The sequence below is a fragment of the Eptatretus burgeri genome, chromosome 3, assembly GCF_056783735.1.
Source record: "Eptatretus burgeri isolate ZD-2024b chromosome 3, Ebu_testis_v1, whole genome shotgun sequence".
In the NCBI taxonomy this organism is placed as follows: domain Eukaryota; kingdom Metazoa; phylum Chordata; class Myxini; order Myxiniformes; family Myxinidae; genus Eptatretus; species Eptatretus burgeri.
In genome coordinates this window covers 40,796,520-40,821,568 of record NC_140963.1, presented here as the reverse complement: position 1 = coordinate 40,821,568, position 25,049 = coordinate 40,796,520, and the positions used below count along the sequence as shown (strand labels likewise).

The following is a 25,049-nucleotide window of genomic DNA, read 5'->3' as shown; positions in this document are numbered from 1 at the left end:
TGTTGGTGTTTCCCTTTCTTATGTTATGTCCTGATTTGTTCTGTGTAATCGCTCTTCCATGAGCCTATACCAAAAAACCACAAAAAACAATAATAACAATAATTAAACAATGATCCGATATTCGCGAACCCCGATATTCACGGCATTTTTCAGGAACGTATCCCTCACGAATAGCGGGGTCCGACAGTACTAGATAAAGAAGGGGTGGGGGTGGGGCACCAACAGCAGGGTTGAAGGATAAAATAGAGGGAGACTTGGACAAATAAGGGGTGTGGGGAGGGGGGGAGGGGTAAGGGAAGAGAGGATGCATGGGTTAGACAAGATGAATACATCCCTGAACAATCCATTTTTTCCTTTTTTTTTTTGAAATATGTCTAAGGCTCTTAATGGAGCTACCACTCACACATATGGACATACTTAACGAGACAATTAACACACAGCCTCTGAGCTTGGGGGAAGTGCTGCACTTCCCGGGATACTCTGGGTAAAAGCGACGTCAACAATTACGCCTCTTTTCTCACCGCACTCAGCGGGGCATTTCCGAAGAAAGAACTTCCTCCTCCTGATGGATGCCAACTCCTTTCATCCCCTTTAAAATGAATATTTGCTAAATATAGTGTTCCCATCTGAACCTATGGCTTATGATGGTGGAAACCAGGTTCAAACCCTGTACATCATGGATTTTGACCTTTTTTGCACTTTTTGTCTCATTACAGACACCAAAAGTGGAATAATACCTGACCTAGAAAAGCACTCCTTGATATCTTCTGGGAACAACAGGGAATACGTTTTTAATCCATTAAGTTGAAAGGAAAATAAAATAAATAGAAAGACCTAGTTATTCCAGAGTTAAATTTTCATAATTTTTTCTTAAGTTTCAATCCATTGTAATACAGTAAACCGTTAAATATCACAGGGGTTAATTTCCTGGAAAATGCTGCGATATTCAAAACCAATTTCCTTTGGGAATAAGGGGGTTAGGTTCCTGGGTTTTGATAAAACATAGAGGAAGGTTGGCGGAAGCCAAAAATAAGAAATAGAAGGCAGAGACTGCAGCCCCTCACAAGGACTTGTTTTGTGTGGTGTATTTTGAGGGGCAAATAAATGGAAGGATGCACCAAATAAAAGGTCGAAATGGTGAGAGTTGTAAATGTGTAAAGGTCAAAGGTCTGAAAAGTTGTAAAGGTCAAATGGTGAAAAGTTGTAAAGGTATAAAGGTCAGAAATGGTCTAGTGTCCAAAGGATGTAATTTAGGGAAATCTATAGGGAAAATCTATCCAAAGGATGTAATCTATAGGGAAAATGGTCTAAAGTGTCCAAAGGATGTAATTTAAGGTCTGTCAGGTCGGAATTGCTTGAAGCAGACAAAAGGGTCTTAAAACGTCTCAAAAGGGTTTAAAGGTCAAAGAGGTCTCCAGGGTATTAAAAGGTCTGAAAGGTGTGAAGGTCTAAAAAACTCTAGACTCTAGAGGGTAGAGAGGAGTCGAAGGGTCTTAAAGGGTTTTAGAGTTCTAAAGGGTCTTGGTGGTCCGAGAGTTTGAAAGGATCTTATAAGGTCTGAAGGATTTGAAGGGTCTTCAAGGGCGTTAGGGTTCTAAAGGGTCTTATAGGGTCTTAAAGGGTGTTATGGGTCTAAAGGCTCTAGAGAGTTTAGGGGTCTTAAAGGTTCTGAGGGGTCAAATGTAATTAATACACACTCACCTTCTGTGCAGACAAAGACAGACAGACAGACAAACAGACAAATAAACAAATGGACCCAAATGCAATACCCTCTCCTCTAGCGAGGGTAATAAAAACACCACAATTGAAACAAGTCAGAAAAAAACATTTTATAAAAATGAAAAAAAACCACGGAGGAATGGAATCACCAAAAAACAACGAAACAAAGTAGGAAGGAATGACACCACAATACAACACTACAATCCTTTTACGGGTTGCCATCACATCTTTTGACAACTTTGTTATAGGTGGCAACAGTAACAATTGTATGAACATGTCCCTGTGAGAGGTAGTTGTAGATTTGTAGTGAGAGTTGGTGTAATTGTGTCCTGTATTTTATTTGCTGTGGGAATGAGATGGGAAAATGTCAAAATACATCACAATGGGAATCTGTAAAAGCATTATGGTGTCATTCCTACCTTATTTGGTTGTTGTTTGGCGATTCCATCCCGACATGTTTTTTTCATTTTTATAAGATGTTTTTTGACTTGTTAACTCGTTTTTTTCTGAAAGCGACGTTGGCCATATTCTTCAAAAGTGTCAAACCAGGTCGTGCATTGTCATGCCAATGTGGCATCATCGTTTTGGTGGGCTTTTGTGGTGTATTAATTTTTAAATCTTATTAAAATAATAAAAAGTTATTATGATATGGGTGCAATACCCAAGAGGGAATGTCGCCTCCTTCCGTTGGAATCATTGGAAATGCTTCAGCCGTTATTGTGCTTGGCACGGACATTTATCAACAATTCTGAGGATAAACAAATTGGTGACTGCAATCTCTCGATCCAGTACTTTGGAACACCAATTTCAGCATTCCCTTTCCTTTCCTGGTGCTTTATTTGTCATTTTGCTTAAATATTTTGTAATGACTGTTGCTCATCTTTGAGAGGATATCTTTCAATGTTTGTTCCTTTGCACCTTTTTGTGTGATCTTGCTTTAATTTAGGATGTTACTTAATTTCATTAGGAGCTTGGAGCGATGCTCGTTTGTCATTTTCTTTGAAAGCTTTAAGTAAATTTCTAACAAGGCGAACCTCCCATCACTTCGCTGATGGGTGGCATGAAAAAACGCATTGTACTTGGCAAACATAATATTGCATATTTATCTGTGATCATCACTGGCAATGTAAAAATAAAAATGAAACAAATGAAAAGGGATATTTTATAATACGTAGTTGTCGCAGTTTGTGTGCTTCTTCTATGTACTGTTATTGCTTTGATAAATATGACTATTGATAATTTTGTGTGCTACTTCAGTGTCCTTCTAATCCAAAGGATTTCTGCTTTAGTAGAATAATAAAAGTTTCCGCTCGAACTGCTGCATGAAGAAACCATGAGCACCTTCTTTTTCAAAATTGGAGAGTCTGTTTAAATAAATTAATTATCATCTTTCGAACGGAATCATTTTTATTATCCTACGACAGTAGAAACCCTTTAGAATAAAGCACGACAGAAACTTGGCTCCTATAAGAACTCAGGAAACTCAGCCATCGATGAGATTGGCAAAATATCATAAAGAAATGATCATTTGATTATTCCCTGCAATTTTTTGGTGAAATACATCGCCCAGAGACACCACCGAGGAAGAGGGAGTGAAGACCCACCCTCCTTGGAATCGTCGAGGGGAAGAAACTCAGAGCGAACATATACTTTTAACAGCATGGTACGGTACTATACTGTGTATGCTTTCTACTTTTTCTTCTTCTTCTTCTTCTTCGGAAAGTGACAAACAAAACAAACAGAAACGCAGGAATTTTTTTTCCAAGTAAATCGATCATCAGATTTGCAACTATTTCAAGCAAGTACATTGATGATTACCTTTCGAATGATGCCATTTTTATTATTGCAAGACAGCGGGAACCCTTTACACTTTACAGTAAAGGGTGAAATAAGTAGTCGGCTCCTTTTATAAATAGATAAACACACAAATCACCAGCTGACGCAGGGAAGAGGTGCGAGTTCTGGGGGGGATTAGAAGGGAGGAGGCATGATATGAGGGAGGGTTGGGAGGATGGACCCAGTGTTGACCGACAACACCAGGTACCTTTGCTTGTCTATAATAATAAATGTGTGTATCCGTGTGTCCTCCATAACTCCAAAACCATGAAACCGAGCAGCCTGAAACTTTACATGCACACCAAGGGAGTGCATGAATGAAAATTTGGTGTTTGGGTTAATCAAAACACCCCTTTTGAAGAAACTTAACGGCCTTCATAGACATGCGCATCCACAGGCACACCACTCTCCATTGATAGGGTCTTAATTCACCATTTTTATTTGGCCTGTATACCGTGACTTAGAACAGGCCACATTGATTTCTTAATGATAGTTTGTTTCCCCCCCCCCCACCCACATCATCGAATGCCTCATCTGCATACCTAGGAATCGCTGGATACATTGCAATGCTTATAAACGCCAAGAGACACCAGCGTTTGTGGCTTTATTTCATTTCCGCACATGCCATAACCTCGAGAATCTCTTAAACTAAACCAAATTACAAAATTTAAGCTCCATAATTGAATTCTGACTGCTCAAAAAGTGTTCATTTGTCCAACTCAGATATAATTTGACATTTTTAGCATCTCCGGGAGGTGTTCAATATGACGGATCGGCAATCGCTAATCGCTTGCCAAGCCAGCTGTTCCTTATCAACCATTTCATTGGAATGCTTAAGTCACTTGGCAAGCACTCTACAATATTCACACAGTCACTGAATAATGTATATCAATCAACTTGAACAAAGTTCAGGAGCCTGTGTTTGGCCCTGAGTTGCTCTGCAGTGAATTGGGTGGTGGCTGGCTCGCTGAAAATGGGCAATTATATTTTACACCACATTTCCCCTTTCAGTACGATCTTTCATTACACGACTCATCATGTTGGCACAGAAAAATTCTCGTCGTCGGATCCGGATCGGAATCTTCACCAAAATCTAATCATTTTGTCCTTGTCACAGACCCAACCGACCCACAAAATTTCATCCGGATCCGTCTACAACTTTTTAAGATATCCGGCACACAAACAAACAAAAAGACAGACAGAGAGACAGAGAGGGGTGAAAACTTAACCTCCTTCCACCTTCGGTGGCAGAGGAAATAAAACGTTTTGTTTTTAAAAGTTTATTCAACCGTCTCATTGGAGTGCTTGGTTAAGCCACTCGGCAGGCGCTCTTCAAGTTTCGATGGCGATACTGCAGTTCGATACCGGAGTTAGGAACGCAAAATAAATTACATGATTATCATGAGTAAAAAATGTTTTCAGTTGTTACGAAGCAAAGAATCGCCACATCATGGCAGGATAGACGAGAGGTGCGCACGCTCGCTTTAAGCTGTCTACCCTGGGTTTGAATTCCGACGCAGCTATAAACCATCATCCCGGTGTTTAATATGCAGTGATTCATCAATGTGTGTGCCGTCTCTCAGATGGACGATAAACTGGGCGTCACATCTGCCGGAACCCCTCCCCCTCCGCACTCTCCCCTCCCCTTTCTCCCCATCTGCCTCTCCACCCGATCCCTCTCCTCTTCCTCCCACCCCTGTCCCCGTTTCCCCACCCCTCTCCCGATGTTAAGGGCACTGTCAAGGACTGACAGTTTAGTTTTGAATTTAAAACTGTTTCCCTTCGGGGAGCAGGTACGAATCACATTAGGAAGGAGCTGACCGGAGGGGTGCAAAGGTTGATGCATGTCCGAGCGAGCATGCATGCATGCAGGCAGGCTTTTGCCAGGTCGACGTTCTCTTTGCCAGGTTCTTAATGCTCCCGCCTGGTTTATATAGAACCCGACGGTGAAAAAGAAAATGTTGCTGTTTGGGCGTTTCATCACCCTTCCCTTCGCCTCCCCTCACGCCACCTTCCCTTCCCCTCACGCTTACCTTCCCCACTTCCAGGAGTGTATAGTGACATTTGGTGATGCGGCGCTTTACCCACTCCGCCCCTTTCCTTACTCTCCCCCCCCCCCACCATTCGTAGCTCCCGCACCGCACCCCTCCCTCCCCTCTTAATATTCCCATGAGTGAAGCGGAAGGTTATGTCTGCTAGTTTGGAAGAAAGTAAACAACAAAATGGAAGATACTCATTATTTCAAGCTCATAATATATATATATATATATATATATATATATATATATATATATATATATATATATATATATATATATATATATATATATATATATATATATCTCTGCCTCTCATATTTTCAAACTTCGTGTCACAATTAAAAATGCTTCATATCCCTTTGCGGTCATTTCTAAATGTCTTTGCCCCATCCTGCTTCTCACTTCTTCCTCCATCAAAACTTTGTTTTATTCCAGGACAGCTTGCAAACCCTCGGGTCATCCCCGCTTATCAACTTTACTTCCCTCATTAACCATCCTCAACCCACCCATTTTCTTGCGGGTTAATGGGTTTTTTCCCTCCTCACTCATCCACCTTTCATTTATTTCTTACATCACTCTTTCAGCCATGATTTCCCCTTCCATCGTCATTGTCCTGCATACGATGAGGAGTCTTTACCCGCTACAATGATTCCCATCTTGTGGAGTTGGCTGGAGAGCGTTTTTGGCCCAAATATTTAACGAACTGGCTGGCCTGGCATGATGTTTGACCAAGCAGGTATTCGTAATTTGTTCAGGGTGCTGGTGATAGCTCGCCTATTCTTCATGAAGGATATGATGGAATCTTTAATGTCCACCAACTAATGCTGGCAGATAAAATGTCCAATTAAATGTCCATTCGAGGGACGGTGCACACATTGATGAACCACTGTCTGCGAAACACCAGGATCACAGTTTATACTTGGGTCGAGATTCAAACTCAGGTGACACAGCTCAAAAAGTGAGTGTGTATTGCTCTGGGCCATCCTGCCAGCCCTCACAAACTTTTTTTTTTAATACATAGTCAAGGCTCGTAGAAGAGGTCATACAGTGAACGGATCAGGACATAACAGACAACGACAGGATGCAAAACACACATACATGGGGTGGACAAATGGATACAGAAGGAAACTCAAAGGAGGGAAAACTGGAAAATTTGAAGGAGGGATTTGGGTGGGGTTAACAAGGGTAGAAAAGATCATGGTTTAGGATTGGGGATGATCTGAGATGGTGATGAACAGCCATCTTGAAAAAGTGGAGAGAAGAATGAGGTTGAGGAGTATGTGGAAGTAGATTCCACAGACAGGTAGAAAGAGGAATAAATGTGTGGAGGTGAGCAGCGATTGTGGAATTAGGTAGTTTCACCAGAAGTGGGTTGATGGTGGACCTTGTGAGCCCTGCCGACACCTGGAGGTGTGGACAAAGCATGGAAAGAGCAGAGGGTGAATGACCAGAAATGAGTCGGTGGAAGACAGAGAGCCCACTGACCTGTCTGCAATGGTGAATTGATAGGCCCATAGACTCAGCTTCATCACAGGAAATTCCAAAGGCCTCGTATCCACAGTGTCAAGCTGAGCAAGATGTGAGGCAGGGGAGCCAGCCCAGAGGGGAGAATAGAACTCCATCAAGCTGCAGATGAAGACCTTGAAGGTGGATATGAGTTCAGATGTGCCATGAAAGGACTTTGTACAACAGAGGATGCCCAGTCAGTGGCTGACTTTGGAGGCCAATTTTGAATTGTGGTTTGCCAATAACGATCATGGCTGTTAGTGAGACTCAGGAGTTTCAATGACAGAACTTCCCCAAGAGGATTGTCAAGAAAGTAGACAGGAGGGTTTGCCAGATGGTCCTTTCGGAGAGAGATAGTTAGAGTGCGAGATATTCTCATGTCATGCAACGTAGACACGTTCCTTTGGGGATATATATCGCATCAACTATCATTATTAATCACAAAGGCCTGGTGTTGGCCTAACAGTTAAGGTGCTTGGCTTAAGATCCTAGGGTGTTGCGTTCAAGCCCCTGTGCGTCAGGCCATTGAATTAACAGAAGGTATGGTTGACTCAGCCCGTCATCCTTCCAAGGTCGACAAAAGGAGTACCAGCGTGCTGGTAACCGGCATTGCATCAGCAGCACAGCTGTGCTCCCAGAAAATGATTGCAGCCAAATAAATAATCACAACATGTAACTTTTATGAATTCAATGAGAAAGCAGTATGAAACAAAAAGAGATCAACATCATTTTTAAACCACCTGCAGCGCAGCAGGTCATGGAAAGAAAAGTTAAGAAACATCGCATCGCCTGCATTTTGGACAACAATACTGACACAAGAGTCGTAGCAATAACAATTAACACCATAGTATGAGCACCCAAAAAAAAAACACTGAAATTAGATTCTGGCTGCTTTAATATCCCCATAATAGTCCACTAGTGGAAGTAAAACGATTCGGAAACAAATATTGCCACGGTGAGCCAGTGAGCACAAACGTCCTTGAAAGCCTTTGGGATGTGCATACACACTGGGATGCGATTGAAGCAGCAAGAACCCCCGTGGTACGCAGCAGCTGAAGCCATTGGCAACAGCCCTCCCATTTATTCTCCTTTCACCTCAAACAACACAAAGTTTAACGGCTTGCAAAATCTTGGGAGAGAGCAGACATCGTTTCTACACATTTCCCCCGATCTTCCACCGAAACCCCAATCCTTCTGAGATTGTGAATACCCACTCTCCCCACCCCAACAGTCTTTCATTTCTGAAGGCCATCTCATGGTTATATCCTGATAGATGACAAAAAAATTACTACAATACAAATGTCGTGATCATCTCGTGATATTGTTTTGTGGAACACACCAATCAAGCACACGCACGCACAGTTTTTCTATTTTATTCCTCACAAATCCATTCCTCAACTATCATAATCTTGTATTGAACAGTAATAGTTCCTGCTAAAGTATGCAATAATATATAAATAAAAACAATGGCACCCGCAGGGTGACCCGTATCTTGCCAAAAGGTGACCACGTGTGACTTCTTTAAGGTCACACTGAGGTGAACAGAGCTGCTATCCACCAGGAGCGACTCCTTGAGGAATATCTGCCGACGAGAGATTCCGATGAGAATCGTTCTACAGAGTAACCATGAAAAATATGCGTTTGCCTCATAACGTCACCAAATGACGTCATAATGTCTCAAGCTTGACATATCTAGAAAGCACTCAGAGGTGTTCAATTTGAGCTACGACACGATATGGTTCCTAAAACTTGAAAATTTGACCTTGGGGTCAAATATGTTTGACCTCAGGCGCTAACCATGAAGGTCAAGGCCAATCACCACCAAAAATTAATCAGCTGAGCGCCAGACCATGAACTATATTCCCATGAAGTTTGAAGACGATCCGATCAAAATTACTCAAAAAAAATAAGGGTTTCGTCGACTCCTCTGATTTGCGACAAAGTGACCTTGACCTTCAAAATTTTATGCGCTGAAAGGGACCTCTATAGGCCTCCGATATGCGAAGTTACAAAAATTTCCAATGATAACTGCGCTCTGCAGAGTGATTTATACGTGATTACAGATAAAAAAATAAAATAAAATAAAATAAAATTAAAAAAACATATGAAGGTCAAGGCCAATCGCCACCAAAAATTAATCAGCTGAGCGCCAGACCATGAACTATATTCCCATGAAGTTTGAAGACGATCCGATCAAAATTACTCAAAAAATAAGGGTTTCGTCGACTCCCCTGATTTGCAACAAAGTGACCTTGACCTTTGACCTTGACCTTCAAAATTTTGTGCACTGAAAGGGTCCTCTATAGGCCTCTGATATGCGAAGTTACAAAAATTTCCAATGATAACCTTGCTCTGCAGAATTTTTTTATATGTGATTACAGACAAACAAAAAATAAATAAATAAATAAATAAATAAATAAATACAACCATACAAGCTGACGAACATATCTTGGAAAAACTTCGTTTTGGCAAGATAATTATGTTGTAAAAGATCCCAATTCCATAATGCACTGTGTGTGGGACTAGTTTTTTGTACTGTGTGTGGGACGAGTGACAAACTCCCTACATCAGTGCCCTCCCCCAGGTAATCTTCACATCATGGTTTCCCGATAACAGCGCTCCAGGCTCCCCCAACCAAACTTTACATCTATCCTTGCAGTTGACATCAAATTATTCCTTTTCTCAAATGGACTGATCTCAGATCATCGGTTCAGTTTCAAACCCGGTCATCCTACCTTGTACATGCTGCTTTTACTCTCTCAACAACGGATGGAATGGCAGACATAAGATCAGGGAACGTCTTTCTGGACACATCGTGAGCATCTCAGTCTGGCAGCCCACCTCGATCTCCAAACTCTCTCTCTCTCTCTCTCTGCTTACGGCATCCAAGGCCAGCCAACTCCACTCATGACTTACTGACATCCTCTACTGTCCTAGACAATGTGTGGCTCTCAAATTGATGCTCTCATCTCCTCTCCCCATCAAGGCTGGAGTGCCCCAATGCAGTGTTCTAATCAAATTCCTTCATCCTAGTCTTCATCAACGATCCCTCTGACTTCCTGCAAAATCCTCTTTTCTTTGCTGACGACTCCATCCTCTGTCATAACATCCCCCATCCTTCACATAGGTAGGCAGCAGCCTCTTCCCTCTCTGCAGACCTTGATAGAATCAGGAGTTGGTAAACACTTGGAATATCTTTCAACCCCGGCAAATGCCACACGCTCATCCTGTTTCACCAAAAGGACCTTTTTGCAAACCCTCCCATCTACTTCCTAAACAATACACTTAAAGGAGGTCAAGTCACTCATACTTTTGGGCATCACAATCAGTCATGATCTTTCTTTGACAGACAATATTCCCAAGTTGGCTTCCAAGGACAACGGCATACTGGGCATCTTTCATCGTGCAAGGTCTTTCCTTGTCCAGTCTGAAATTTTGACAACCTACAAGGCCTTCATTCGCAGCCTGAAGGAATACTTCTCTCCCCTTTGGGCTAACGCCCCTGCCTCACACCTTGCCCTTTTTGATGCAATGAAAAGGAAGGCCGTCAAAATCATTGGGATGAAGCCGAGTGTCTTGGCCTGTGATTCTCACATTGCAGACAGATTGGTGGCTTCTCTGCATTCTATCAGCTCCATTTTGGTCCAGTACCCTCTGCCTTCTTTTGGCTTTGTGCCTCCCTGGTTTATTCAGGATGCACATGGTCTGCCAGTAACCCTCGTCTTGTTAAACACCAAAAATTCCAGACTCACTGTTCACCTCGTCTTATCTGTCATACGTGGAACCAACATCCCCAGTCTGTTCAATCCAATTGTTCCCTCCAAGGCTTGTATGCAGCTGTTTACCACTACCTCAGGTAATCTCCCATCCATACTCATGATTTCTTCTACCCCAAATGACCCCATTCCCAAGCACTCCCCCTTTCCAGGTTATTGTGATTTTACCTCTTTCCCTGACCTCTTTTCACTTGTTAGTCGTTTTGTTACTTTTCTGTTTCATCCCCATCTTCCCCTTCCTCTTGATGTTTTTCATTCATTTTGTTTGCAGCCTGTTCACCCCATATATCCTTCTCCTCCTCCCTCCCTTTTACTCTCCTGTTGGTGTTTCCCCCTTTCCATCCTGCAACCTTCCTTTCTGCCATACAGCTTTTCCACAAGCCTTGGTCACATGTACAAAAAATAAAATCCTATACTTACTCGCTAACCTCAAACCAGAGTTTGTGTCAAAGCCACCCAATGCTCGCCTGTTTATACATTTATCGTTTTAAAAAGACGAGTCTAATAATTAATATTTTTTTTAAAAGCATTGCAGTGAAGTCTGATCCAAATAATTTTAAAGCAATATATTGTTGTGGTTACCAGATTCGCAAACCACCATTCAGGTCCCTTAGGTGAGGTATCTCGGTAAGTGCATGTGTAGTTAGGCCCAAACCCGTTGTCTAGTGGGAATACATGTCATTTATACGTGCTGCGACTCTTCAGGATAGCCGTTTTTCTTTTACTATCTTTATTTTGGACCAATCGCCACCATCACAACCACAACATCAACCACCGACCACAACCACCGCTTCACCACAACCGCCACGACCTTTACCGTCACAACTCGCCACCATCGCATCGCCGTCGTCTCGCGCCACTCATGGGCACCGATGCTGGACTCGTGTAGGGCGCACGTTGAACAGCGTGTACAAAATCACGGATTTTCTGCTTCAAAAACGGATCCAAAACGACACACGCCCACTTTTTGCCGTCCAATCGGTGAGCGAGGGGCGAATTGGCCCCGCCCCCAGGGCGATCGATATATGCAAATTTGTGGATCAAAAAGCCTTCACGCCCACTTTTTGTCGGGCCAATGGGGAGCGAGTTGAAAGGTCAAAGGGAGGGGGTCAAAGGCGAAGTTACGGGGGGATAAAAGGACGGTGTTCGTCAGTCAAACGAGTCGTAAAAGTCGGAACGAGGGAGTCAGCAGAACGAGAACCAGTAGTAAAGGTCGGAACGAGTCGTAAAAGTCGGAACGAGGGAGTCGGCAGAACGGGAACGAGAGAGTCAGCAGAACGGGAGTCGGAGTCACAAACGAGTAGTAAAGGTCGGAACGAGGCGAAGGAGTCGGAACAGAGAGTCAAGACTTCGCGGGCGGTGGAGCTGCTCGTCGTGTGCGTTGAAGTCGGAACGGAGGGGACGAGCTGTGGAGAGGCGGCGAGGGCGGACGAGGGGTGCTCGCGTCGTGCAGGGAGCTGCACCCCTGGGAGGCCGGCAGCGCGACCTGGCCGAGGTGGAGACGCTCGTCGCGCACATAATAAAGATCCTCTATACCCCGAGCATCAGCAACCCCCTCCTGTTTCTCCCCGCGCTGAGATAGTGCGACCAAGGGGGCCCCGTTCCCACCCCCCTGCCAGGCACTGTCCACGAGGCCCGCGGGTTGCGGGGCCATCGCCGCTCCGCGTCTCATCACCAGACGGGTAGGCCCGACCTGGTCTCGGCCCCAGGCCTACCTCATTCTTGAGGTATTTCTTTTCCTTGGTTTTGGGTATGTGTTGTCGGCGCCGTCTGTGAAGTAGAATTGTATAAGTGTTGCCGTGTGCTCGGTAGTCGGAATTAGCTCTGCACTGTGTTTTCACTTTTATGTTTGCTTTTTGTGTAAATGGAATTGTGTTTTCTTTTTTTGTGTGCATTTGGTGGAATTGTATTTGTGTGCTTCCCGTGTGCCGAGAATAAATGTGCTTTATTGTTGAACTGTTCTCCCGCTTCGCTTCGTCTTTTTCCCCATTGAACCCCCATCTTGCTTCACGTAAAGGGTTGGTAGTGGACTGAGTACGCCCGATAATTAATCGAACCGTCGAGGTCGACGATAACACCGCTCGGTTATTCTGATAGTACGGAACGGGTCGCTTAAGTGGCCCGTGTCCGAAGTCGACCTGCGGCGAGGTGCGATCGCCCGGTCTACCCTCCGCGTGGGTACTTAGGTAGTTCCGAATTTGGCGAGCAACCTATCCCACGCGGGGCTGATTGGCTCGATCGCGGTGAGACCGAAAGGTCCACCCGTGACTGGTTCCCGGCGTTAGTCCGAGAGGGTCACGACTGGATTGTCCGTCCGGTGGGCGACGTGCCGCGATTCGAGTTACGTGGCCGTCGCACGCCGGCGGGCGCGAAAACCGCAACACTGGTGTCAGGAGTGGGATGCAAATTCATCGCCCTCCTCGCGGCACTGGTATTGGAGAGCGGGACAACAGGCTCTCCTGTCTCCAGCGAAATTCACGGGAATCGGTCCAGGGGTGAGAGAAGCGACCCCCCGATTCCCTCAAATTACGAGCGAGCAAATTAACCCTTCACGAGAAGCAAGATGGCGTCTCAAGGCGAGCGGGAGCCGGGGGTATTAGAAATGTATATGTGTAATAATGTAGAGTCCATGGTCCAGGATGGAATCCCCGAGCAGGAAATGTTGATTGTGCAGGAACACGGACTCGCCCAACTGAACCCAAGGCCCGAGGTGGGTGCGGCAGCGGCCGCGGTGTATGACACCTCCCCCCTCTCCACCAAGACCCTTCCCCAACCCTTGCCGAAACGGCTCAGCTGAGTGCATCCAACATGGCCCAGCCATGCGCCATGCTGGCGGCAATGAACAAACAAATGAATGAAGTGAAAACGACGATGGATACAAATACAAATGAAATAAAAACGAAATGAAAGGCATGAACGAAAAGATGGATGCGAATACACAAAAAATGGATGAAAAGATGGATACAAATACAAATGAAGTGAAAACGACGATGGATGCGAATACACAGCAAATAAACGGAATGGGCAAGCAAATGAAAAAAGAAATGAAAGAGCTACGGGGTGAGACGCAGAACATGGGCCGATGCCTGCAGGCGGGCATGAAGGCCGTGACCAGGGAGATAAAAATGGCGACTCCACGTGTGGGAGCAAACGAGCTGGGTGGGGGTGCAACGGCTGACAGGCCCGCGGTGGAGGCGGGTGAAAAAATAATTCGTGGAACGTGTTGGGCGAGGGTCGTGACGATGACCGAAAGGGAAAAATTAAATGGGGAGACCAAAACGTGTGAGACGCAGACACGAGGTGACGACAACAGAAATAATAGTTGAGACAAGGGAGGTAAAGGGGTGAAGAGTTGGCAGAGACACGGGAGATGGGAACGATAGAGGGAAGACTACACGATGAAGACGGGGTAAGTGACGCGCACGCACACACGGAGGTAGTGGAGGACAATGGGGGTGAGGCTCGCGGAGCGTGTAGGGACCCGGTGTGAGCAGCTGGATGGCCTCCTCCAGGAACGAGGGGAGGGAGTCTGCCCTTGGAGGCGCAGTCACGACCAGGTGAGTTCGGTCGTGCTTTGCGAGGTTGAGGGGACGAGTGCTGTGGACAGGTGCTTGGAGAGCTTGGGGGGTATAGAGGCCCCGGAGACCCTTGTGGGGACACGAATCCCCAGTGTGGTTGTCCCTGTGTGTGTGGTGCAAGGCGTGAGTGCGTCCCCGTGTGTGGAAGCGACCCCGTGTGTGAGTGGTGTGGTGGCGATGGTGCTGGAGTGCGTGCTTCCCAGCACGCCGTGTTTGGATGAGGCACCGTGTGTGGATGAGGAACCGTGTGTGGAAGAGGCCGTGTGTGTGAGTGAAACGGCCAGTATGAGTGAGGCACGGTGTGTGGATGAGGCACCGCGGTTGAGTGCCCCCGCGTGTATGAGTGAGGGACGTTGTGTGGAAGAGACCGCGTGTGTGAGTGTCGCCGTGTGTATGAGTGAGGTACCGCGGGTGAGTGCCCCCGCGTGTATGAGTGAGGCACGGTGTGTGGATGAGGCACAGCGGTTGAGTGCCCTCGCGTGTGTGGGCGAGGCACCGCGGGTGAGTGCCCCCGCGCGAGTGAATGGAGCACCACGTGTGAGTAGTATGGTTTGTGTGAGTAGTGAGGCACGCGTGAGTGAACGGCCGTGTGCAAGGTCGCTGTGTGCCAGGGAGACCGTGTGTGTGAGAGAGCGGTATGAGAGGGAGATGTCGGTTGGCATGCGGGAGCACGCAGCCGCGTCTCCCCGTGTGAATGTGATGGTGTGGACTGTGTGCGTCGGGACACGCAGGTATGCGTGTGTGGAATGGAGACGGAGACGGCGACAGAGGAGAGAAAGCCGGGTAGCGGCTGTAGCTGTTTCGAGGACCGGGCCGGGTTCACTCCAGCAGTGAGCACGCGGTTCGTGCTGTGCAACGCACGAGACCGCCACGTGCTCGCTTGCGAGAGTGAAGTCCCGGTCCGGAAACGCACGCGGTGGATTTGCCGATCCCGCGGACGGACAAAGTTAGGCAGGTAAATGGATTTGGACCGGACGGGTTCTCCACGCGATCGTGTGTGTTAAGCTCCAACGGGCAAAGCACATGTGTTCGCGTGGGGAACCCCTCGAGACGTGTGGCTTGTGTTTTTTTTTTTATGCGCACGGTGACGTCATGGCTGCACGTGGGGTTGGAATCCGGCAGGAGGGGGTATCTCTGCCGGATGGTCCCGTCCAAGGAGGGACGAGGAACACGTGCAGCTGCATGACGTCACGGGCAGGTGTAAAGTGCGCGAGCTCTGAGTTGCCGCGCAGGTGCTGCGCATGTAAAGAGAAAAAAAAAAGGGAAAACAGCAAGCCTCACTTTCGGGTGTACAGGATTCCTGGGCAAGGGGTGAAAGACCCCCTTACCTGGGCACAGGATGAAAACTAGTTAGGGGGAAGGGTTAGCTTCGCTAGACCGACTTCATGGGGCAGGGGTAAGTCCTCATGGAGTCCGTGGAATGGATTAGTTAGAGGGATTGTAGCCAGATTTAGGATGGGAAAATGGGAAATAAAAGGGATTATTTGAGACAGAGACAGACTTATGAATGTGTAGAGGGGACGTAGCTTAGCTACGTAGTGTTAAAAGGAACGTGCTGTAGTTTAAGGGACGACGTGGGAGCACGAGTTAGTTAGGGGAGGCAGATAGAAGGATGGCAGAGTTCAGCGGTGTGTGTGTTGAAGAGTTGAGAGGTGAGTACATGATGAGTGAGTGAGGCCAGCGGGTCTGTGTGTGTGGAGTGAATGGGGAATGCATGGTGCGATGAGTGATTGGGGGGAGGAGTGACTCCCGCCCAAGGGACCCCGGGGTCAGAGTAAAGTGAGTTAGCTGGGTTAATCAAATTGAAAAATGGAGGTTGTTTTGTTGTTGGTGGGAAAGTAGGCTCGAGACCCATTTGGAGGGGTGCAGGAGCCCTGTTGACGGGCTTGGGAGCGTGGCTGCGAAAGGTGAGTATCGCTGAGTGGGTACCCCGGGCACCAGGCTAGTCGGCCGCGGTAGGCCATGGGCCCATGGGGGGCCGGGATAGAGTGGTGGGCACGGGTGCGCCTGCTTGGTGCGGGGGCCCGGGGCGCCATTAGCCGCGTGGGCAGTGCAGTGGGCACGGGTGACCCTCGGAAAGGGGCCCGGGAGGCCGGCCTGCCACGTGTGCGTTTCAGGGGAGGTGCCATGGGGGGCACTCCCCGGTGTTAGGGAGCTGGTAGGCGCGGAGGCAGTGTAGTGCCCGGGGGTGCCATAGCGGGAGAATCGGCAGAGGGTCGTGCCTGCCAAAGGGAGCCACGTGTCCCAGCCAGGAGACCGTGTGAGGGCACGGAGAGAAAATTGGGGGGCGAGGCCCGAAATTGTAAGGACACCAACACAGGCGACGGGAATCTGGGTTGTTAGAACCAATAGTTTAAGCGAGAGGCGCTTGTTGAAAGCCCCGGGGTAGTTTAACAGTTAAATGGTTAGGATAGATTAGGAGATGCACCCCTCCGCACCATCCATCCCCTCGCTGTCGTTGTGGGCCGCTGGACCCACTTGGTGTTAAGATCGCCGAACTCTGGGGAGGCCATTCTGAGGCTTCGTTGGGCCTCTGCACAGGACGTTAGCTCTCCCTTGTTCCCCTCCGGGAAGGGAACGTAGGGGTTGGGAGTAGGCTAGGTGACAGGATAGGTTAGCCGAACAAGGACGATAAAGGGGGTTAGGGGACGATTTATAGTGGGGGAGTAAAAATAAAAAACAACAAAAAAATAAGTTGGGGCTAAATTGGGGTTTGACAAATTAAGGGAGTGGGTATGTACAGTGACAGGCAAAGGCGATAGGTTGGGAGGGAGACAGGTAGGTAGGTCCGAGCCCGCCTTCAAGTGGCCAGCACCACCGCACTCCCTCCACCAACCTCCATTGAACGGCAAAGGCTGGCCAATTTCATCGGCTGGCCGTGTTTTGCTTCAAGGCGGAGGCCGGCCAACTTCATCGGCAGCTGTGTGCTGCAAGGCCTGTGCCGGCCAGTTCATCTGCTGGCTGATATTCTTCGAGGCCTGTGCCGGCCAGTTCGTCTGCCGGCTGTGTGTTTGCCTGCAGCGGCCTTCTTCTGCGGGCTGTGTTTGCCTGCTCACCTTTGCCATGCCATGCCCACTGCCCACGTTCACCAGCCCCGTTCAATTTTGCTTTGCCCCCCCCTGTTCATTTCCATGTGCGCCAGGATCAAGGCAACAGTTTGCAAGCTGCGAGAACTGCCCTGTTGGCAGCTACAACACGGGCCTGCAGTGGCGGCCCGTGCACCGTGTTTGCGTCCATCCATTCATCCATCCATTCGTTGTGCTCATTGCGTGTGCCACTTGAGCTGGCACGGGGACTGCGTTGTGCAGCCCATGCACCGTTGTGGTTCACTGCATTCAGTTCAAACCGTTCATGCATCCATTCGTTGTGCTCATGGCGTGTGCCACTTGAGCTGGCACGGAGACTGCGCCAGCAGCCCAAGCACCGTTGTGGTTCACTGAGTTCAGTTCAAAAGGGAAGGCCTTGGACTGCGTGTGAGCAGCCAGCCACGTTCCCTGTCACCTGCATTGTTTGAGCCAGAGACTGCATGCGGGCAGCCTGGCTCCCTGCTAACTGCTTTTCTTTTGCAGAGTTCAGTGATCCTGGGCCATGGTTTAGTGTAAAATTTGTAAGTTAAGGTTAAGATGTACTGTAAATATGAGTGCGCCCCCGGCATGTCTGTCTAGCGCCGGCAATTTTATTTAAGTCGTCCGTGTGAGTGAGTTTGTTTAGATAGTTACGCAGCCCTCAGGTTATTTATTTTGGGGACACGAATACCATGAATGTCGCACTCAGGGATCCGTAGGTAAAATGTACTAGGGGAAAACTACACATGATGGCACACGAAAATTTGACGACTCGGGACGAGTCTGTAAAAGGGAAGGGGGTAGTGTTGTGGTTACCAGATTCGCAAACCACCATTCAGGTCCCTTAGGTGAGGTATCTCGGTAAGTGCATGTGTAGTTAGGCCCAAACCCGTTGTCTAGTGGGAATACATGTCATTTATACGTGCTGCGACTCTTCAGGATAGCCGTTTTTCTTTTACTATCTTTATTTTGGACCAATCGCCACCATCACAACCACAACATCAACCACCGACCACAACCACCGCTTCACCACAACCGCCACGACCTTTACCGTCACAACTCGCCACCATCGCATCGCCGTCGTCTCGCGCCACTCATGGGCACCGATGCTGGACTCGTGTAGGGCGCACGTTGAACAGCGTGTACAAAATCACGGATTTTCTGCTTCAAAAACGGATCCAAAACGACACACGCCCACTTTTTGCCGTCCAATCGGTGAGCGAGGGGCGAATTGGCCCCGCCCCAGGGCGATCGATATATGCAAATTTGTGGATCAAAAAGCCTTCACGCCCACTTTTTGTCGGGCCAATGGGGAGCGAGTTGAAAGGTCAAAGGGAGGGGTCAAAGGCGAAGTTACGGGGGGATAAAAGGACGGTGTTCGTCAGTCAAACGAGTCGTAAAAGTCGGAACGAGGGAGTCAGCAGAACGAGAACCAGTAGTAAAGGTCGGAACGAGTCGTAAAAGTCGGAACGAGGGAGTCGGCAGAACGGGAACGAGAGAGTCAGCAGAACGGGAGTCGGAGTCACAAACGAGTAGTAAAGGTCGGAACGAGGCGAAGGAGTCGGAACAGAGAGTCAAGACTTCGCGGGCGGTGGAGCTGCTCGTCGTGTGCGTTGAAGTCGGAACGGAGGGGACGAGCTGTGGAGAGGCGGCGAGGGCGGACGAGGGGGTGCTCGCGTCGTGCAGGGAGCTGCACCCCTGGGAGGCCGGCAGCGCGACCTGGCCGAGGTGGAGACGCTCGTCGCGCACATAATAAAGATCCTCTATACCCCGAGCATCAGCAACCCCCTCCTGTTTCCCCCCGCGCTGAGATAGTGCGACCAAGGGGGCCCCGTTCCCACCCCCCTGCCAGGCACTGTCCACGAGGCCCGCGGGTTGCGGCCATCGCCGCTCCGCGTCTCATCACCAGACGGGTAGGCCCGACCTGGTCTCGCCCCAGGCCTACCTCATTCTTGAGGGTATTTCTTTTCCTTGGTTTTGGGTATGTGTTGTCGGCGCCGTCCTGTGAAGTAGAATTGTATAAGTGTTGCCGTGTGCTCGGTAGTCGGAATTAGCTCTGCACTGTGTTTTCACTTTTATGTTTGCTTTTGTGTAAATGGAATTGTGTTTTTCTTTTTTTGTGCATTTGGTGGAATTGTATTTGTGTGCTTCCCGTGTGCCGAGAATAAATGTGCTTTATTGTTGAACTGTTCTCCCGCTTCGCTTCGTCTTTTTCCCCATTGAACCCCCATCTTGCTTCACGTAAAGGGTTGGTAGTGGGCTGAGTACGCCCGATAATTAATCGAACCGTCGAGGTCGACGATAACACCGCTCGGTTATTCTGATAGTACGGAACGGGTCGCTTAAGTGGCCCGTGTCCGAAGTCGACCTGCGGCGAGGTGCGATCGCCCGGTCTACCCTCCGCGTGGGTACTTAGGTAGTTCGAATTTGGCGAGCAACCCTATCCCACGCGGGGGCTGATTGGCTCGATCGCGGTGAGACCGAAAGGTCCACCCGTGACTGGTTCCCGGCGTTAGTCCGAGAGGGTCACGACTGGATTGTCCGTCCGGTGGGCGACGTGCCGCGATTCGAGTTACGTGGCCGTCGCACGCCGGCGGGCGCGAAAACCGCAACAATATGTACAGTAATCCCCCGTTTCTCGTTGGGGTTACATTCCAAACCTCCCTGCGCTAAGTGAAAATCCGCGATGAATGGACGCCTCCCCCCCCCCCCCAAAAAAAAATCGACTCGTCTGGTCTGGTCTGGTCGGTTTGGGAGTGATTGGGTTTGAGGTGCCTGTGATCGACTAGTCTGGTCTGGTCGGTTTGGCAGTGATTGGGTTTGAGGTGCCGGAGATTGACTAGTCTGGTCTGGTCTGTTTTGAGGTGCTGGGTATGAGCAGTGCTCGTCCAAGGGCGGCAAACCTTTTTCCTTCCGGAAGCATATATCGAGCACCTTTACCTTAACCTTCCCCTGGAGCGTCCCAGGACCTTCCTCTGGCGCTTCGGTTCCTTGCCAGAAGCCTTAGAAAGTGCAGGGCGTTTGGGTGGCATCGTGGGGCTTGGAGAAAAAGAAAAAAAAATAGAAAATATTCGAAGTTCACAAGCGAAACTTTGTCTCGTGCGTTGTGTGACTGGTCGAGCACCACGCGTCATAATTTATATTTTATATATTATTACCACGATGTACCGGGGGAATCCGCAGAAAAAAATTAGTTACGTTCCAAGGGAAAACCCGCGATGAACCGGGGGGCGCGATAGGTGAACCGCGATGAAGCGGGGGTTGACTGTATTTGTATATTGTAATCAGTAACAAGAGCGCAAGTGAGCACAATATACGCCCGAACAAGAAGGTATATACAGAATTGTGCTACTACATGGAAAACAGCATCCTGGTTGCCATGGCAACCACTTTAGATGACGAATGTATGTCGCGACACACCGTCTCCACAGTCTGTATCTATGTACCAAATATGAAACGTGAAAGTTGAAAACGTTGGGAGTTAGAGTGCGGACAGACGACCGGTATCACATAATATTCCCCGATATATATCGGGCTAATAAAAAATAGTGTGGTAGATAAAAACATTAGAAAGGAAAAAAATAACTTGCACCAAAAACTTTAACATTTTCACGCTCACGCTGACGCTGCGGCTGACACTCACGCCGGGGGTATCGCTATAGCTCTCTGTTCTTCAAACAGGCGAGCTAAAAAGTGTAACAAATAAAAAGTAAAAAAATTAAAAAATTAATTCTCCGTCAGTTGTAATCAAACGGAAGACCAAGAAGGAACCTGAAGAAGTAAAAAGCAAAGATGGAGTCATCAGGGGGAACCCTGGATAGGATTTGGGTTTCAGCCACTACACTACCCTCAAACCCTTCCAGGCACAGCCAAGTGAGACTTACAGAAAAATTTCAGAGAGAGAGAGAGAGAGAGAGAGAGAGAGAGAGAGAGAGAGAGAGAGAGAGAGAGAGAGAGAGAGAGAGAGAGAGAGAGAGAGAGAGAGAGAGAGAGAGAGAGAGAGAGAGAGAGAGAGAGAGAGAAATAGGGAATAACCAAGATGAAAGAGAAGCAAAAGCAACAATCAGAATGGATAAAGAGAATTGTGGGAAAAAAATTTTTAGAAAGAAGTGTGAAAGGAACACAGGACAAAGATATCAGGAAGAAGTTGAACAGAGATTTCAGCAGTTACTCCCCAGAGTCAAACGCAGCAACATGTACAAGCTACCAGAGGTCTGATTTTTGCAAATAACCAATTTTTGACTGTCTGGATCAATGCAAGCAATTAACGAAGCCGGGATCGAATTACGAGCACCTTAAAAACACCACCATTCGCATCTGGATACCTTCAAGTCCTTTGAATAGTGCACTCACGGAAGTGAAATGATACAGAATGTATACTATTTTCCATTAAAATGATTAGAAAAACCTGACCACCAACACCACAATAGCCTCCCCTTTTCTCGGGAGGCCAAAATACTATGAGCCGATAACGATGCATAATGACAATGTTATAATACAATTCAGCATTGTTAGGATTGTGCAAGTTTTTTAGCCACCGCCGCTAACGGCTCGACAGGGTGAAAATAGTGGGTGGAACTTTAACAGGTGGCACGGAGATAACTCAGATCCATCGTTAATTGAAATTGGCACATAATACTCCCAAGTACAAATAAAGAGAGCACAATGAATTTAGGACCTCTCCAATGCAGACCACATCTCCAATGTGTCCATTAAAGCCAAGAGCAGAATGGGAATTTTGCACCAGGCCAAGTGCTTCTTTCGTTCTACTTAACTTCCCATGACCCATAATGCATTTGTTCAAAGTCCAGTTGAGTATAGTTTTCTCTTGTGAGCCAGTGCTCTTACTGTACATCCAACCTCGATACTGGAAGCCATGAAGGCAAAGGCTGCGAAAATCACTGGCATCACCTATCAATGGACTGTCAAACATGATCAACTGCTTTCTCACTGTGGACTGCTTGATGGTTTTCCAATCTCTGCCATCATCCAATCTTGCTATCCTTGCCGCCCTGCCCTTTCAGCCATTTACCCCTCTCGAGCCCTCAGGTAAACTCATTGGCATTAGTTGTCAACTTTTCAAAGTGCAGGCTTCTTGTTAACGTGTATTCTTTTGTCCGTCTCTTTTCCCAAACGTCAAATCGCCTCCCTGTGTCTCTTTAATAATGTTCCTCCCTCCACCATTTCCCCTCCCCCTCACGAACCTCTTTCCATATCTCACATTTGCTTACAGGTCATGTTTGTTATCCCGACAAATATCCACTGCTTCCCCAGTGCTCATTTGTATCAGTAGAAATCCCATACCCATGAGCCTTGGCTATATAATATAGAAAGTGATAAAACTTCTCTTAAGCAAAGCTAGATGTTTGGTGGAAAGAGGAAAAAAAGATAACGTACGTGCACGTAGCTCAAATTGATCGTCTCCATGGGGACAGCAACTGATGCCAGGTGGAGGCTCCGTGTCGAGCATGCGAACCTCTCTCTGGAGCCGTGCTGTGCGCTGCATCATCCTTAAACCGCCTGTAGTCCTGCTCCAGGTACCTGATTAAGCAAGGTGCGATTGTTCTGGTCAATCATACGAACACATAACGAGTTCAGTGCACTACTCTGCAAACTCATTCATCCACATCTTTTTCGTAAGGGGTATGACTGAAATAGGGGGAATTTTTTTTTTAGGAAATCAGGATTTAGACCACCAAATGTACATAGAAGTGAGATCATGCAATTCCATATTTAGCATTTAGAAGCCATGTGGGTTTAAAACCAAAACGTGAGATATGAAAATACATTATCCCCCGATGATGCAGAAGTTTAGTTGTGGACCAGACCTAAAGGATGACAAATATTTGATGCACTGAAGTGTGATGTCGAACGCACTGCGATACAGAATGGTTATTTATTTATTTTTTAACCTTTCCTTATTTTTGTCATTCAATCCTAACTTATACTTGTGCACTCCAGAATTTCGACCACCACTCATTCACACGAGGGCTTCAAGTCAGCTGGACGAAGACGAAAGCTCGGGTCGAGGTGATCTCCTCACTCAATCAACATCAAGTACCTTGGTCGAAGTTTTGCGGTCAACACAGTCGCAGCGTTTGAGTACCTTGGCTCTCGCATCGTCCTCGGGTAGCTCAGTCGCAGAATTCAGGAGACTGTCTGCTATTGATCAGTCGACAATGACATCACAATCCACCATGTGGAAAGTCTATAGCTAAGACAGTATAAAACATGCATTTCCCAACTCTTCTCCCACGGTTCCAAAAGTTGGACTCGCATAGCCACAACTAATGCCTGTGCTAATGCATTCGATTAAAACTGCGCGGCGGATCTTTCGTATCCGATAGCTTGACACCATCACCAATGCTCAAGTGAAATGGCAAATTGAGCATCGTGACCGAGCCAACTTGATCGATCGAGTGTAGCTGCGATGGTATGGACATCTTTGTTGACACCCTGAGAGAGATATGCATCAACCTCCCTTCTCACCCCCGCATGACCAGAATAGAAGTGCCCATGGGGGCACCACCACACGTGTTGGAATGACACAATCAGGTGACTACTTGAACCCACAAGCCTGTCGCTCGAAGCAGCAAGAAGAGCAGCACTTGACAGAGTGGTTTGGAGGAGAATCATAGTTGTGGCTGCATCACGTCGTGGTACGCTGGATGAATGAATGAATGAATGAATGAATTCCAACTTATCCACAGCTTTAGAAAGGGGGGACGGGGGGGGGAGTGAGAGAGGTGGGCGGGGTAGGGGAGGTGCAACATGCTCACCTCCGAATTGTTAATTTTGCCTTCATTACTCGAGGGAAATAGATCCCATCAAAGAGAATGAGATTCATACAAGATGCAAAGCCGGCCGTCTCATCTGCGAGTACTTGCTTGTAGACATTAAAGACTCAGTGGTATAATTTGACCAAGAAGAGGTAGTGGAACATTACTCTGGCCAGGGGGTTTAGGGGGATGGGGATGAGGTGAGGAGGTGGAGACAGACGAGGTGAGGTGAGGAGGTGGAGAGAGAAGAGGTGAACCCTCGTAACCCTGAGTACAACGTCGTAAGGATTACACTTCAATCAGAAAATTTATAAGAAAATAAGTGTTTGCTCGCTGAAAAAGACAGTATGGACAAAACCAAAACAGTAGCTAGCCAAACCGAACGAGAAGCCTCAACTCATGAAACCACACAATGGTGGGACTTCAAATTTCGATGCTGACGGGACAGCATCTGGCACAAAGGACGGCGTGCTTCATGATGCAGCACCGTCTCATAAACGGACTTTTGTACAACATTATGGTCAAAAATGGACAGCAGACTACGGCAGAGTCGTTGGTCAGAACCAACGACTGTGCACAACATGACAGGAAACAATCTATCAAGCTTTGTCGTGGCTTCGATATTTTAACACCCAATTCTATTACCATGAAGCAGAGCAACGAAATTCCACCAACTCAAGGCCAGTCAAGATCCGATCACATACATATCGTTCGAACTGACCAATCAGTGCACAGCATTTACAAACACGGA

The 25,049-nt window shown here is 47.5% G+C and overlaps 1 protein-coding gene across 4 annotated transcripts in view; it reads right to left on the bottom strand.

Annotated features, from left to right (window-relative positions):
- The window catches only part of UBE2T (ubiquitin conjugating enzyme E2 T), an 80,340-nt gene extending 55,291 nt beyond the window's left edge, over positions 1-25,049 (bottom strand). For 2 of the 4 annotated variants that reach the window (XM_085873058.1, XM_085873061.1), the window contains exons 1-2: positions 24,944-25,049; positions 22,917-23,060 (exon numbers count right to left, since the gene is read on the bottom strand). In XM_085873058.1, coding sequence (XP_085729184.1) covers positions 22,917-23,028 — 112 coding nt within the window. In that variant the 5' untranslated portion in view covers positions 23,029-23,060; positions 24,944-25,049. Of the gene's footprint in view, positions 1-22,916; positions 23,085-24,943 lie in introns of those variants that run through there. The other 2 variants (XM_085873059.1, XM_085873060.1) reach the window with 2 other exon arrangements.